The sequence below is a fragment of the Pogona vitticeps genome, chromosome 1 (genome assembly GCF_051106095.1).
Source record: "Pogona vitticeps strain Pit_001003342236 chromosome 1, PviZW2.1, whole genome shotgun sequence".
Lineage (NCBI taxonomy): Eukaryota > Metazoa > Chordata > Lepidosauria > Squamata > Agamidae > Pogona > Pogona vitticeps.
The window spans coordinates 348941830-348958361 of NC_135783.1; the positions used below are offsets into that span (position 1 = coordinate 348941830).

A 16532-nucleotide genomic window follows, 5' to 3' on the forward strand; every position below is an offset into this window, starting at 1 on the left:
AGTTGACGTCAACTTGAATCCAACCAGAATCCAACAACCGTTCCAGATTCAAACCAAGGTAGAGTCAAGTTAGGATGGGAAAATGCTTTACCTCAGGGAGCTTGGACCAGTTGAAGGACTTCAGAGCGTTTGTCGGCTGTGGAATGTTCTTCTTTTTGAGCGCCGATCCCAGGGGTGCTCCTGGTGCTGGGGTTAAGCCTCCAAGTGGAGGGGGCCCCGGTGGTGGAGGTGGACCACCAGGAGGTGGTGGAGGCGGAGGCGGTGGTGGTGGTAGGATTCCACCAGGAGGTGGCGGTGGTGGAGGAACTGGGAGAAGAGATCCTAGTGAGGTGGATGATAAGGGCCCCCCAGGAGCCCCAGGTGGTAGAGGGGGGCCACCGGGGACTGGAGCACATATGGCTCTCTGAAAGATAAAGAGGCACACAAAAAAAGGATGGTCATGGTAAGTGCTGAAGGAGACACAAGTGAAACAGCATCCAAGATACAAACAAAGAACCTTTGAAAAAAGATGCAATGAAAGGAACTCTAAGCCTGAAAATGAGGAGAAGACACCAGATTTGCTGTGGAGAAATTAGGGATGACCCAAATGCATTTGAGTTGTAGAACATGGCAGCAACTGGAAAAGGAAAGGAAGCTGAGTCCGTATTGGCCAACCAAAAAGAGCCTAATGGTTGTTGTGGGTTTTTCGGGATCTTGGGCTGTGTTCTAAAGGTTGTTCTTTCAAACGTTTCACCAGTCTTGCCGGCATCTTCAGAGGACAGGAATAGCACTCTGTGCTCTGGTGCAGTTTGTTTGGACGGGTGATCACTACACACAAAAGACCAGCTAATGACACCCATCAATCACAGTGACAGATAATCTCTCCTTATCACAACATTACACCCACAACAAAAACACACTGATCACCATAATCACCCATCTCCTGAAAAGGACAAAAGCTGATCCAACAGCTATAAATACTCAACTCCCAAACAAACTGCTCCAGAGCACAGAGTTCTGACTCCTGTCCTATGAAGATGCCGGCCACAGAGACTGGCGAAACGTTAGGAAGAACAACCTTAAGAACAGGCCAAAGATCCTGAAAAACCCACAACAACCATTAGATTCTGGCTGTGAAAGCCTTCAAGAATACAAAAAGAGCCTCTTCCTCTATGTCTTCCCCTGCATTCATTCACTTATCCCTGTGAGCTACATCCAAGATGCTACCAAATCAAGAGTTGAAAAAACCAACAAACCCTCTTTCAAAGAAGCCTGTTCATGTCAGCACCGCCATCTTTTTCTGGTGTGAGAAGTCTTAGCCTGACCCTACCAAGGCTTAGCCCAACCCTGCCAACATCTACCCTAATGTGTTTGGCTATTTATTTCTCCCAATGATGTGAAACATTTGCTTCTTGGAAGCCCCAAACCTAATTCTGTAGCAAAACAAGATGTTTGGATTACTGGTCGTGTGGAAATCTAGTATATTTCCACTGTTTAAAAAAAGAGGAGAACTCAGGATTTGGCCTCACCCTGCTAAGTTCATGAATCTGCGCTGTGAGGTCCACCACGTGTTGCTTGACTTGCTTGTTTTCCATCAGCTCTTTCTCTAGTTTCTCCTTCATCTTGTTCAAGGTTTGCATCATATCCTCTTTCTCCTGGGTCTTTGCCTCACACTCTCGCTCCTTCTTCTCCAACTTCTGTTGGAGCTCATGATGTTCTTTGGGGAGAAAAAAAAATAGAAACAGAGGTTTAAATGCTTTAAAGAAGCAATTCTTTTTAATGGTTCATCGGTATTACATGGAAATGATGATGGAGAAAACAGTCCTGTGTTGAAGCCTAAGACCAAGGGAGACGGGTGGAAGAACCCTTTAGGAACCCCAGCGATAGTCATCTCGTGAGGGTCTATCAGTAAGAAATCTTTTCTGTGTTCATCAGGGGAAATTGCTATTAATAAAACCTTCCACATTGAGTGGAGAGAGGGGTAAAAAATGAAAACATGTGATCTGCAAGCAGTACAGTCCACTGAGCACCCTTACCCTACAGGAAGAATGACTGGGATTAAGATCCAGCGACTATAAGCAAAGTGTAGGACTGCTTATTCAGGGAAATCGTACAATTCCCTCAAGGGCTTGTGATTCAGTGGAAGAGCACCTTATTCTGCACGCAAAAGGTTTCAGGTTCAACTTCTTGCATCTTTTGTTAACCATAGACTGGGTGGTGGTCTCAGACCCTGGAAGGCAACTACCGGTCCAAACAGACCACACTGTGAGAAAACAGACTAATAATCTGACCTGGAATGAAGGCCACCTCCTACGTTCCTGGATGCTTAATGAAAAACTGGCAAAAAATATATTATATTAGGGATTCCCTGAACCTTTGACTGTGTGTAAGGAGAATTTGCCTAATGGAGAAAGGTATCAGCCAATGATCCCGGACATTCCCCACATGTCCTATTATTGCACAATTTAAGGAAAAGCAAAAGCAAGCATGACCTCGGGCCAGATAAAATACTTATTTTTATTTCTTTCTCTATATTGCACTCAGAGGACATGATTTATTTGACCCTTCCCACCACCACACACGTAGGCTTTTTGTAATCCTCTGGAGAAGGAGTGGAAAACCTCTGGCTTCCCTTGCTATCGGAGCTTGGAAAATAAATTATTTTGACTACAACTCCCAGAATCCCTAAGGTGGTAGATTACAGGAGCTGTAGTCCAAAAATAACTTACAGGCCTACATCTTCTTGCCTCATGATGCTGGCCCAAACGCAAACATAATCACATTTGGAGACAAACTGCATTAAAGTAAGGAATCACCATTGACAGGATCAGTTGCATACAGAGTTGTGCAACGTAGTATGCAACTTATAATGTCTGGTACAGTGGTGCCTCGCTTAACGACGTTAATTCGTTCCAGCAAAATGATTCTAGAGCTAAAACGTCGTAAAGCGAAATAAAAAAGCCCATTGAAATGCATTGAAAACCGTTCAATGCGCTCCAATGGGCTGAAAATTCACCATCCAACGAAGATCTTCCACAGGGGAGGCCATTTTCGGTGCCTGCAGAGCGAGGAATCCATCCAAAAACACAGCGGGGAGCCATTTTGAGCACCCGGTGGCCATTTTGAAAACCCGACAATCAGCTGTTTTGATCGTCGTAATGTGAAGAATCGGTTCCCGAAGCAGGGAACCGATCTTCGCAAAGCGAAAAAAACCCATTTAAAACATCGTTTTGCGATCAAAAACATCGTCGTGAAGCGGATTCATCGTTATATGGGTTAATCCTTAAGCGGGACACAACTGTATTATAATTTCCTAATTTGGTGCAATTTGCCTCTGGATGTTTTGCCACTTGGGTAGCTACATGAGAGGAGTATTGTCACTGTTTCTTTTGTATCACACCACTGCACAGGTTAGCCAGAGGTGATGGGCTCTAGAGAGCAACTCTATCTAGGCTACAAGTACCCGGATCTTTCTTTAAAGGGCAAGGTCATTCACAGGAAGTCACATACAAAAGTAACTCCCCCAGTGAGGCAAAATGGTAGTTTTACTATCCTGCTACCCCCACTTTCATTCCTTTCCCAGTAAGGATGACCTTGGGAAGTTTTTAAAACAGTAGCTTCTCTCAAAACTAGCCAGTGTCAGACTAGGAATCAAGAGACCTGGATTCAAATCCTTGCTCAGCCTTGGAATCTCACTGGGGAGGGCTCTAGTGAAGCCGTCGCAAACCACTGTAAACCAAACTTCCGTGGCAGAGAATAACAACACTCCGCTCCAAAAAACAGACTTCATGTCAAAGAATATGAAAGGGAATCAGTAAGAACTGGGCATGCTCAGCAGATGTGTGGATTAAGGCGAAAATGTGTTAATTCACAAATTGATAAAAAAACCCTCAGCACCTCAACTCCCAATGTTTAGACCCCACGTCACTACCACACCCACGAAACCCCAAATTTCAGCGTTAAAACCTCCCACCAATCTCGTCCTCATCGCTAGAATGGGGGAACATTCTGGGCCCTCTACCTTTACGACATCACTTCCACACCCCACCAAAGTGTCTAAGCCGCCATCTTGAATTGAATGTAGACCCAAAGCAACTTCTGGTGTCTAGCCCCTTTCAAGATGGGTTCGCCAAAGCATATCCAAGGAGTCCTTTAACAGAGTCCTTACACCTCTCACATTGCTAACTTGAAGTGTTGCAGAACAACAATGGATGAAAAATACACAGAGATTTGAAAAAATCTTGGGTAAATTGGAGATCCCAGTTGCTATGGTTTGTTGTTGTCATTTAGTCGTGTCCGACTCTTCGTGACCCTCATGGACCAGAGCACGCCATTGCTATGGCTACCCAACAGCTATATCCTCCTTTGGCCACCACAATGTGTGTGTATTTTTTTTTAATTCACCTTTTCTCATTTTTTCTGCTTGCTCTTTCCATTGTTTCACTTCATTTTCATTAACCAACCTAGAAAAGAAGAGTGTGATTCCTCATGAAAACAGCAAGCATCGCATACTTAATCAAGCACAAGACTTTGAAAAATCCCAAAACAATGATTAGGTCAAATCCCAGAAGATTGCATCCATATGTATTTGTTCAATTAGTTCATTTCCCTCCCACAGAAAAGTTTTATAATGGCAAGGTTTCACCCCCAGCCCCACTTATATGCCACTCCCTTGGAAGCTGTTCATAATAGGTAGCCTATGGAATGTTCACCAACATTACTGTCTGGAGTGAAGGGGCCAGCTATAAAATGACGGCATGCGAAATGTACACAGATCTTTCATTTGAGGATAGCAAATGTATTACTCAACTAGAAGGAACTTATGCACCCCACTTGGTGACTTCACCACCCCACAAATGGCAGTGGGTCGGGTCGTGGGAGATGAAAAAAAATGTTCATTTCCTGAAGAGATTTCTATAGTTTTAATTAACAATACATAATTAACTTATGGAATACCTTGCTACAGCATATGGAGCTGCTCTGATTCAGAATGCTAATGCTATCAGAAGTTATTTTCCATGATGAGTTTAAAACGAACCTCCAGTTCAGAGGCAGTACACCACAAAATGCCAGCTATGCAGGAAGAGCAATATGAAGAACCGGGAGGCAATATATTGACTTATAGGGAAAACAGGATGATGGACTAGATCGACCTTTGACCTGATCCATCTAGAATCCTAGTTTTTTGCCATATTGCTCAACAACAAGCATGAGAAACTGCTAGCAAAATATAATTTATAGTTGTAACAATCATGGGCACACATTTGCTATTATTGACACATAACAAAAGGTGAAATGATTTCACTGGGTGTCCCGTTTCCAACTCAAGAAAGTAGAAAAATTCCTATTTTAACGGCTGCGTTGTTTATAAAAGAAAAGCAAACAAACGAGTAAATGAAAAAGCAAAGCAAAACCAACTTATTTGTCTCACTTATATAGGCCACCTTTCTCTTGATAAAGAGGACTCAAAGCAGCTTACAAAACTAAGAAATCTTATGCAATAAATAATTTAATGCAATGAATGATTAAATAAGAATTTTAAAAAAGATCTATGTCAACGATTCAGAGGGAAAAATCAAGAGTTCTTACATTCGGACAACATTTTTAATATTAAAGTTCTCCAAAGGTGTTGAATCCGGGTCCTGCCCTTTGTCATTCTGAATAACTATCTGTTGTATAATACGGTCCAGAAGCAACCAATACTGGACGGTGTTGCCGTTCCTCTTATCTGCAAATGAAAAAGACGACAGAGCAATGATGAAGAGAGATTGCTCAAAGCCAAGGACATCCGAGCATCACATCTGAAGTCTAGCTCACTCAATAACCAGCTCTTTCGTGGGAATGGGGTAATGGGATTAAAGAAGCACTTGGAAGGGGCTCTTTACAATTTCAGTACCAGTTATTAACAATACCGGTTGTTAAGAGCCATGCTGTAGTCAATCTCAGGATCAGGATGGTGGGCATTCAAAGCAAAAAAAAGAGCAAAGTGTGCTGCTGATATACCGCCCCATAATGCTAAATCACTCTCTGGGTGGTTTACAACATAACTATGCAGTCTACACATTGCTCGTCCAGCAAGGTGGGTACTCAGTTTACCGAACTCAGAAGAATAGAAGGCTGAGTCAACCTCAAACTGGCTGCCTGGGATTGAACCTGGGTCTTGAGCAGAGTCTGGGCTGCAATAATGCAGTTTAACCACTGGTTAGGCTCTTTTCAGGAATAGAAATATAGAAATGAATGTAGGATTAGAAGACAACCATGGCATCCCAAGATATCTCTGTGTGTGTGCGCGTGTGTGCGTGCACACAACATATTTGCACTCCCTCTGTGACGTTCCTAGGGGATTCAGCAGGCGAAAGTCCAACAAGCCAGTCCAAGGTCAGAAGTCCGGGAGATACAAAACAGATGCCAAATTGTCAAAGCCAAAACACGAACCGTAATCAAAAGCCAGAGTCCGAAAGCCAAAGAAGAGAGCAAGGCTCAAGATAAGCAGGAGCGTGGACGCGAGCCAGGGAACTGACTTCTTGCTTTCAAGCCTCTGGGTACAAATTATATAGCAGCAGCAATCACCTAATTCCTAGAAACATTCCATCCTGTTAAAACTCTGGGCTCGTCATCCCGATGTTCCTGTGAGAAGCACTCCTGCGAACCTCAGACCTCTGTATTGTGAGTCTCTGCCGAAGCTCAACTCTCACTCTGGCTAGTGGGGGAGGAGAATCTGGCAGTGATTCAGCTGTCTGTGGTACTAATAGCCTAGCGTTTTCCTAAGCTGTAATTAACCCCTCTGATTCCAGGCCATCTTCGTCTGAACTTATGACACCCCCCCTCCTTTCCTGTCACCATGGCAGCCACTTAATAAGTCATCTTAGAAAATGGAAACGTAGATGCACTCTGGATACCAAGTGTGGTGTAATAGATACAGTGATGGACTAGGAATCAGGAGGCTTGGGTTCACATCCAGGCTCCCTCTAAGGTGCATGGCTGTGCAAGTGCGCACAACTCCACCTCCCTTCTCTCAAGGCTCCTCCTCCTTCTCCTCCATGGACCCACAGTGTTCATTTCCAGCCTCTGTGATTCCAGTTGCAATGGAACCCCACACACGGGTGTGCTTGTGGGGCTGAATATTAGAGGGAACGTTGGTTCACATCCCTGCTCAGCCATGGAAGTCCACTGGGGGTGCATAACGGGTAAAACCACTCCCTTAATATCTCACTTACCTTGAAAGCTCTATTAGGGTTGCTACAAGTCAGTTCTGACTTGACGGCACCATAACATTTACAAGCCAAACTTTGAGAGGGAGCACGACAAAACACAAGTATGTGGCACACCTCCATCTGTACCCAGAAATGCCTGATTTTTTAAAAGCAAAAAATAGGGCTAGGAAAACAAGATAGGATAACACTTGGATTCTGTATCAGCAACATATACAGTGGTGCCTCGCTTAACGATGTTAATTGGTTCCATTAAAAAAATCGTTATGTGAAAACATCGTTAAGTGAAACACCATTTCCCATAGGAATGCATTGAAAACCGGTTAATCCATTCCAATTGGAACAGATTACTGCTTGCAATCATTAGCCCACCTCCTGAAACCTATGCAAACTTAATTTGGTGTTGTTCTGAGTCTTCGTTAATTTTTGGTGATTTTTTGTTTTCTCCATTGAAAGCCTTTGAACGGACCATTCAAAGGCTTTCAATGGAGAATTTAAAAAATCACCAAAAATTAACAACGACTCAGAACAACACCAAATTAAGTTTGCATAGGGTTCAGGAGGTGGGCTAACGATTGCAACCATTTAAAACAGGTTTCTAACAGTTTAAGACACTTTTACAGGAGCGAAAAAGGGACATCGTTAAGTGAAATTCCCCCATAGAGAACATCGTTAAACGACGGGGGAAATTCCTCAAAGAAACCCATCGCTGTGTGAATTCATCATTGTATGAAGCAATCGTTGTGCGAAGCACCACTGTACTGAAGTATTTCAGGTGATACGGTATTAAGTAGAATACTGCTTCATGTTTTGAAAGCAAACTCATGTGAAAGCTGTTGTCAATTATGTGAAACATCTGACTCAGCACTTCGGGGACTTTTTTTGGCAGAGGTAGGAGAAGGAATGTGGCATCTCTCAAAATACCTTTCCAATTATGGCAGGTGTTTTGTGCACCTCTGTGCATTTGAGAAACCATGAAGTGCAGGTGAACCATGGAGAGAAAAAAGGTGAGGCCTTTCTCAGAACCAACCGCAAGACAATTATGGCCATGGATGTAAAGGGCAAAGTGACGTGTTAGAAACAGGTGGTTTAGCGAAACAAAAGGATTCTGGGTTTGCCCAGCGCGCAAATACCAGTGCAGGAAATCACACAAGAGGCTGAACAATTGCTTAGACTTCTCCAAAAGCACAGGCCAATTCGCAGCCGCTGAATACAACTGAGAAAATCCTTCACATAGTTGATTGCAATGACAGCCCAGTGAGAGCATATTTCTTGAAAGCTCCAGGGGTTTGCAGAGGGGGGGAATCTTGCTTATCAAACTGTGCTGCACACATTGTTTTAGCTGGGGAAGAAATTTATTGCTTGAAATGGGATACCAGCTGTGTTATTAAGAGGGAAAAGAACTCTATCTAATCAATTTAAGCTTCCTCTTATGTGGTCAGAAAAGTCAATAGCTTGGATTCAGCATTCCTTCAATGGAACTCACACCAGCCAAGTGGAGACAGGGGTTCGGAGACAAATTTTTCCCATTTTTATTGCCCGATCACTGCTGAAAATACAATCTGGGGGTTGAGTAACTCCCCGGAAAAGCATGAGAGGTAGCACAAAGGTGAGAGAGGGAAGCAGAAAGAGGTACAGATGGCTCAACCTTCTTCTTCTGCCAGTGGAAGCCATCCGTGGATGGCTTTTTCAGTTTGCAAGTACGTAGCATACGCCTCCTTGGGCAACTCAAGAATGCAAAATTGTACATCAAGGATGAGCAAAATGCAATGCTCTAGATCTAGTGGGCCTGCAACTCTGAGCATTACTTGTCACTGGCTTAAGCTGCCTAGAGTTGGGGGAGGTTGCAACCCAACAAGACTTGGGAGGGTCCTGCCAGAAGAGAACACTGAGGCAGATCGGAATTAACACATACAGGGGTGTCAAGATTTAGTCCAGTGCACCTCTTCATCTGCCAACAGTGTGGAAGCAACGTATGTTTATTAATATTTCAGGAGAAAGCTTCTATGGCACCACCTCATGCCATCGAGCAATTGAAAGGCTCCCAAGAAATATTGATTGTTTAGAGAAAAAGTTATCTCACTTCTTAGGTATTTCAAAAATATTCCTGTGTTAATATTCTCAGAGCTGTGATACTTTTTATTGTGTTCTTGCGACCTGAACGTCCATGTAATAGTTAAGAGCGTTGGTCTGGGAGTTCACGAGATTCAAGTTCGAATTCTCCTTAAGCTCAGAAACGCAAGGAGGAACCATTGACCAATCTCTCTCCCTCCCTCGGCTTGGCCCACTTCATAGGCTCGGCAGAATAAAACAGGGGTCCGAGTTCAATTTTTTCCCATGTAGAGCTCACTGGAGGGAAACTGGGAGGCAAATGTAACCAATAAGTTAAATATGCAGTGAATAACAATATTAGTCTTTTAAAAAATCCCAGAAGGATGTCGGATGGACACAAGATGAAGTGGATCACCTTCTCTGTCTCAGGAGAATGAACTACTGCTTTCACAAACTTTGCTACTGCAGATGAAAAAACTGTTATCCTTGCTGCTGTTCCATAGCTGGCATGCCAAGGACAATGGCGGAAAAAACAGGGGCATATTGTGGGGAGACCTTCTTACTCCTTCAACGCACCCATTGATTAAAGGGAAAGCACCCCTGGCTCGGGAATGGACACACTCATCTCTCTCTTCCACTGGGGCCCCATGGGAGGAAAGAGCTGCTAGAGAACTGCTAGATCGCTCCATGATGGAGGTCTCTGGCTGCTGAGCCAGAGGTTGGGAGTTCGATTCACCCCACTTGTGCCTCCTTGGCAGGGGTCAGACTCAATGACCCTTAAGCTTCCTTCCATCTCTGCAGTTCTAGGATTAGGGCAGGGAGAGCAGCGACCAAAGAAAATAAACATGGAAAACTTGGGCTGCGTTTCCAAACTCTGCTTGGCTGAAGCAAGCCTGATAGGGCTTGGGGATGTGGCCTTCCTCTTGCCTTAGAATCTTTTTCCCAAGCCCCTTTAGCCTTGTTCATGAATGTAACTTGACTGTACACTGTCAATGTATTATACAAAACTTTGTATCTCCATATAAGAATAACGGATGGGGAACCATTCACTCTAGTTTAACGCCCCAGAAGCCCCAACCTACAAGGATAAAGGAATTAAGTCCAAAAACATTTGTGAGTGGTCATGGTCTCCTACACCTGCTTTAGGATGACAAGCTCCTAAACCAGGTTCTGACTATAAGTTCCAAGTAAAACAGGCATTGAAAAGAGGCCAAACTGAAAAATCAAGAAAAGGAAATATTTCCTTCCTTCCTTCCACCCATCACCAGCTCGCTCCTTCCTTCCTTCCTTCCTTCCTTCCTTCCTTCCTTCCTTCCTTCCTTCCTTCCTTCCTTCCTTCCTTCCTTCCTTCCTTCCTTCCTTCCTTCCATCCATCCATCCATCCATCCATCCATCCATCCATCCATCACCAGCTCCTTCCTTCCTTCCACCCATCATCAGCTCCTTCCTTCCTTCCCAAATATTAAGAAAAAAGGCAAGAGTGATAGCAGTAACCTGTGAGAGTAACCAATCCACAGTACAAAAAAATGGTTTGCAAAAGACATTCACGGACATATTCCCCATTTCCAAAACTCAGCGAAGAGAACGGGAAGAGAAAAAGACATGTTTACTCACAAGGCATCTGGAGACAGTGGTGAAGGATAGACATAAAGTGCGGGTATGCTTCCGAATGAGTCAGTCTTTTTCTCGTGAGCTCGAACATCTGAGTTGCACTTTTTGTGTCTATATGGACCTTTGTTATTGTAGTGGGGAGAAATCATGGAAATTAAGTTTAGTAGAGAATAACGAGCCATCATTCCCAGAGAAAGACACAACTGCTTCTATTCCTGAAGAACATCTCTGTTCAAATTAGGTCTTTTTAAAAAATGTATGGGTAGCCAAGGTCAGACCCTGCAAGCAATTATCTGTATCTTGTTACAGTACTTTTTTTTGTTAGTAGAGTATAACTAAGTTAGTTACATTTACAGAAATAATGTAACAAGTGGGAATAAGGTTGATTTGGTGGGTTTTCCCCCCACCCAGGGGGTTTCCAGTTAGTTTTAAAGGGCATTTTAGGTACTTTTAATAGAATTTTTCAGAGTTTTATGCCATGCAGCTATTAATCCTAAGGGGTCATCCTTCCAAAGCAATGTAACAGGCAAAAGAACAATTGAGCCTGAATGCTAATGAACTAATGGTGTGTGTGTGTGAGTGTGTGTGTGTGTGACAGAGAGTTCCACATCAAATAACATTTAAAATTAATGGTTGTTGTGGGTTTTTCGGGCTCTTTGGCTGTGTTCTGAAGGTTGTTCTTCCTGACGTTTCAACAGTCTCTGCGGCCGGCAACTTCAGAGGACAGGAGTCAGAACGCTGTGCTCTGGTGCAGTTTGTCCAAACAAACTACTATCCAAACAACTATCCAAACAAACTGCACCAGAGCACAGACAGAGTTCCGACTCCTGCCCTCTGAAGATGCCGGCCACAGAGACTGGCGAACGTCAGGAAGAACAACCTTCAGAAAACGGCCAAAGAGTCCGAAAAACCCACAACAGCCATTAGATCCCGGCCGTGAAAGCCTTCACAAATACAGTACATGTAAAAGTAACTTTCTAAATTTGGGGCAAGGTACAAAATGTAACAGAACATGGCAAAATGTTCACGTAAGGATATCGACCACAGCAAACAATGACTTTGTGAATGCCTTTGAATTCTAAGATACGACAGTGAACACAGTTGTTTAAACAACCCAAATGTCAGTCATCCATCCAAAACAGGATGTAGACGTTGCTTTTATGGCATTAATCAAGTTCATATTGGATTTTCAGTACTGCAATATCATGGTTCACACACGCACACATACATTACACCAAGGGGAAAGAGGAGCGAAAAAGTGGTAAACCTCCAGATGTTTTAGGAATGCTGCTCCCATCAGCCCTTAGTCAGCAGAAACAAGAATAAGGAATGATGGGAATAAAAAATTCAACCACATCTAGAGGGAAATACATTTCCCATCCCTAGAGGAGATGGGATTCCTTTATAATGGTGCTATGCCAAAATGACAGGGAGGGAGCTTAAGAGGGAAGGTAGTTTCATGAAAATGTTTCTTGGAAAGTCTCTTAACCATTTTGGAAATGTTTCCAATGATCGTAGCAGAACAGCTGAGGCGCTGGTTTTCTTCTTAACGTGACCCTTTTCAGTTTGCTAGAATGCTGCTTTTTTCATTCCCCCTTCCCTATCAAAAGCAAACAAACAACCTCCCCTCCCCACAAAAAACATACACACACTCAAGAAGTTGGCATCTATACATACCAGCTCAAACCTTTTGGCAAACTCCAATTCATCTTCATTTCGGAGCATTTCAAAAAAGTCTAAATGCCTGGAAAGGAGAAAAAGAAAAAAGAGTGAACTGGAAATGGATTTGTTGCGTTGAGTTTTGTCCAGAGATTTGAAAAGGCTCTTCTGAGACTTAGACTCAAGGAAGTGAGCCATTTATTGGCATTTCATTCAGAAGGGTTTACAGGAGAGATGGGGACGACTCACGACGATGTTGCCCCCATGAAGCGACGAATAACAAAGTTATTCGTTGATTTCTGAGGGGTTATTTAAAAAAACACACACACCCCACCAATACCCCCTTCTATTATTTAAAAAACAATGTTCTGCCTACTAGCTGCCAATCAGCGGATCAGTGGCCAATAGGAAGCTACTCCCAGCACAGCCACCCCCCCAACAGCCTACCCCCTACACCTTCCTCTCCCTACCTTAGCCACCAACACCCCCTTACCTTAATCGCCGCTGCCGGGATCTTCATCTGGCTTCCCAGCCATGGTATGTAAAAAGGGAGACTAGCTGCCCTTTGCAAAGATGGCAGCTGCGGCTTCATTTAGGGCAAGCAAGCTGCAGCTGCTGTCTTTGCAAAGGGCAGCCTTGATTCCCTACACTAAATGAGGCCACAGCTGCCATCTTTGAAAAGGGCAGCCAGTCCCCCTTTTTACATGTCATGGCTGGGAGGCCAGATGAAGACCTCGGCAGTGGCGATTAAGGTAAGGGGGTGTCGGTGGGGATAGGGAGGTAGGCTGGGGGGGTGGGCGGGCTGTGGGGTGGGTGGCTGCCTATCGGCCACCAATCAGTTGATTGGCGGGTGGCAGGTAGAATGGTTTGTTTGGATTTTTTGTAATACGAAGGACAAATGAAAATGGGTAATTATTTGTCCCTTCGTATTTGTGGGCGTCTCTGGAACCCACAAATATGAAGGGACAAATATTTAATGAATCGGCTATTTTCGTCAAAAAAGCCGATCCGTTTTTATATTCGGCCCCATCTCTAGTTTACAGTCCTTATGTAAATATATCCCTATAACCACTCTGCAAAGCCTTAATTCCAACCGAAATTTCAACTGGGGGGGGCGGGGGTTGAAGAGCAATGATTCCATCCATGGTTAGGACTAGAAGGTCAGTTCCATTCAAGTGTTCGTGTTGTTCCAAATGTTAGCAGAGTAGTGTAGAAGTGGTTTCTAGAAAAGTAATCTGAGTAACAGTCAAGTCTGCTCCAGCACATACAGAGCAGAACTGAGATTTGAATTCATTTTTGACCCAAATGTTATATGTGTTTGTTCCTTCCCTCTAAGCAGATGGTGCATAAAACCCACTCTTCTTCTGGCTCTCACTGGGCCAGTTTGCACATCATACGAAAACAGGATTAAGCACTACATGCATGAATCTCCGTAAACTCAGGGAAAGTTTAAGGCTTGGGCACTCCCGCTTCCCCTCACAGTCAGGAGAAGGAATTGTGATTTTGAACAAAATTACAGGGGGGGGGGAAGCTAAAAACAAAACCTCGATTGTTTAATTGACTTAAGAAATGATTTGCTATTAACAGTGGCTTAACAAACCATTTGCTATTAACAGTGGCTTAACAAACCATTTGCATGGTAAGCACAATGGGGAGACAACTGGTGGCTAAAGGGTACCCATAAATGAACACCATCAGGCTGATTTTGTTTGTTTCTTTAGGGAAGCAGAGAGAAGACACCAACCATAAAGCATTTTGTAAGACGTGAACATGGCTACATCTACTGGCTCTAGACAGTGTATTTAAGCAACCTGCAGTTGGGAAGTTTCAGCCTTAAGCTACACTGAAATGCCCTTTTTGTTTCTATTAAGGCACAAAATCCAGTATCGAGACAGAGGAAAAGAAGAGGCAAAGGAAATAACAGCAACATACAGGCCTGGCTGTCCTGATCAAGCAAGCACTTACCTATCTAATGTGGAGTTCTCATGCTCTCTCAATTTGTCAATTACTGGCTGGATGCCAAGCATGAGGAATTCATATCTAAGATGGAGTCTGAAGTCCAGACTCTCCTGCAAGAGAGGAGAGGAAGGTAGAATTTTAAAAAAGATGGCAATGCTAGAACAAACCTTTTAGACCATTGTACATTTGGAGCAGCCCTGTCACTTAAGATTTGTTTAAGAGGGGAGGGAAGACCCTTAAAGGAGGGAAGACTCTTAAACTCAATTCTTGGAGTTTACCACTACCTGCATGGGTAGATAAGTGGATGAAATAGGATGACATCTAGGATTTAGGAAGGGAAGGTAACTACGGGCGCAGCTACCGTATTTTTCCAAGTATACAACTATACTTTTGTCTAAAATTTTTAGACTAAAAATTGAGGTTCGTCTTATACATGGAAATAAGTTGAGGAGAGAACAAAAACAAGTAGAGGGGAAAGGGATCAAAGTGATCCTGCAGGGCTTTTATCCTTTCCCCCCTACACTTGCTAAGCCCCAGTTAGATATCTTAATTTTGGATTAGAAAAGTGGGGGGCGTCTTATACATGGGGGCGTCTTATACACGGAAAAATATGGTACTCCTCTTCTTACTCTGTTCTCTAATCTGCTTTTCATCATTATAAACCTTTATGTTCCATGTGACTCATGGCCAAAATCCTCTTGTGCAGCTATGCAAATAGTGTAACGTTTAGAAGCAAAGTGCTCCGAAGGCAGCCGGGCAGCTGGCACGTGATATTGTTTGAGACCATATGGAGGAAGGTGCGGAGAGAGGGGGGGGGAAACAATGGCAGTCTTGCATTCTGGGACCCTTACCAACTCCTGCACATTGGCTGCAAGAATTTGCAGAGTCATCTGGTAAGGCACCTTTTGGTGGGGCACCCTAGTTGTCAGGTGAGCATCAAAATTCTTCCTCAAACGGGGAGAAAAGACTATGAGTCCTGGACTGGTTTTGGGCCTTGGGAATCCCAGACAAATTCCTGCTATCACCACTCTTTAAGGTAGTTCTTTTTCCTGCTCCCTCAGTTTCACAATGTTCAACACTATTCTCAGCAGTGTGATAGCTGCTGCTGCTGCTGTCAGTGGGGTAGGGGCAAGGAAACTCCTAGGAAAACGCCAGCCGCTATTGCAGGAGGTATGCTCAGACTCCTGTTCCTTGCTCAGCTGGTATCAACAGAGCACTGTCCCCAAGCTTTCAAACTTACCACTCCAGCCCCTTGGCTTAGCACTGCATTGATAAAGGACATAATGGCTGTCTTGAGGCTCACTTCATCCCGGTATCGCCCTGTACTTCTGTCCAGGTCATTGATCAATGTCTGTGGAATACAGGAGTGTTCTTTTTTTTAAAAAAGAGAAGCAATTAATAACACCGAAGGAACATTTAGTGGTTGCAGAAGAGGAGGGAAGAAATACTGCCAGGATAAAACAGCTCCTTCTTTTTTTATACACTAAGGATTAAAGAAGTATCGCTTTCTCTCGCATGCACACACGAAACAGATTGAACATAAATAAATGCTTAGATGTTAACTTTGCATAGGTCTAGGGGACCTGGCACATTTGAAGCAGGCCACACACACACACACACACACACACCATGTCTTCTCACAACAGCCAGAGTTTGGACGCAACCAGAAAGACCACCTCTGCCTGGGGAATTCTGCAAACGGTCAATTCAAAAAAGCACTGCGGTGCGCTCAGCATGCAAAGTGCAGACGCTTAAACCTCTCCTCCCTGTTTCAGAAGACCTACAGATAGCTCTGGGTAGGAAAGAAGCTTCCTCCACCTCTGCTCCTGCCCTTGCGTTGTTCCCCGAGAGGGTGGTTTCTTCGCTGTTACTCATAACGGAAAAAACAGACATAGCAGAAATGGGACTGTTCGGATCTGGAAGAGGCAAACCCCTTCCAACAACTGCTGGTCCTGCTCCAATTTGCCAACACAAGAGAGCAAGTCTTCCCAAATACAAAACAAAGACCGGCAACACGGCAACACAAAGATGGGCTCATCCTGAACTTCACAACAAACTCAA

General features: G+C 43.9%; 1 protein-coding gene across 3 annotated transcripts in view; it reads right to left on the reverse strand.

Moving 5' to 3' along the window:
* The window catches only part of DAAM1 (dishevelled associated activator of morphogenesis 1), a 212867-nt gene that overhangs the window by 40564 nt on the left and 155771 nt on the right, over window positions 1-16532 (reverse strand). For all 3 annotated transcript variants that reach the window (XM_072986827.2, XM_020802503.3, XM_078383891.1), the window contains exons 7-14: window positions 15712-15822; window positions 14478-14581; window positions 12531-12597; window positions 10857-10974; window positions 5569-5707; window positions 4384-4442; window positions 1509-1696; window positions 92-403 (exon numbers count right to left, since the gene is read on the reverse strand). In XM_072986827.2, the coding sequence (XP_072842928.2) occupies window positions 92-403; window positions 1509-1696; window positions 4384-4442; window positions 5569-5707; window positions 10857-10974; window positions 12531-12597; window positions 14478-14581; window positions 15712-15822 (1098 nt within the window). The remainder of the gene's footprint in view (window positions 1-91; window positions 404-1508; window positions 1697-4383; window positions 4443-5568; window positions 5708-10856; window positions 10975-12530; window positions 12598-14477; window positions 14582-15711; window positions 15823-16532) is intronic.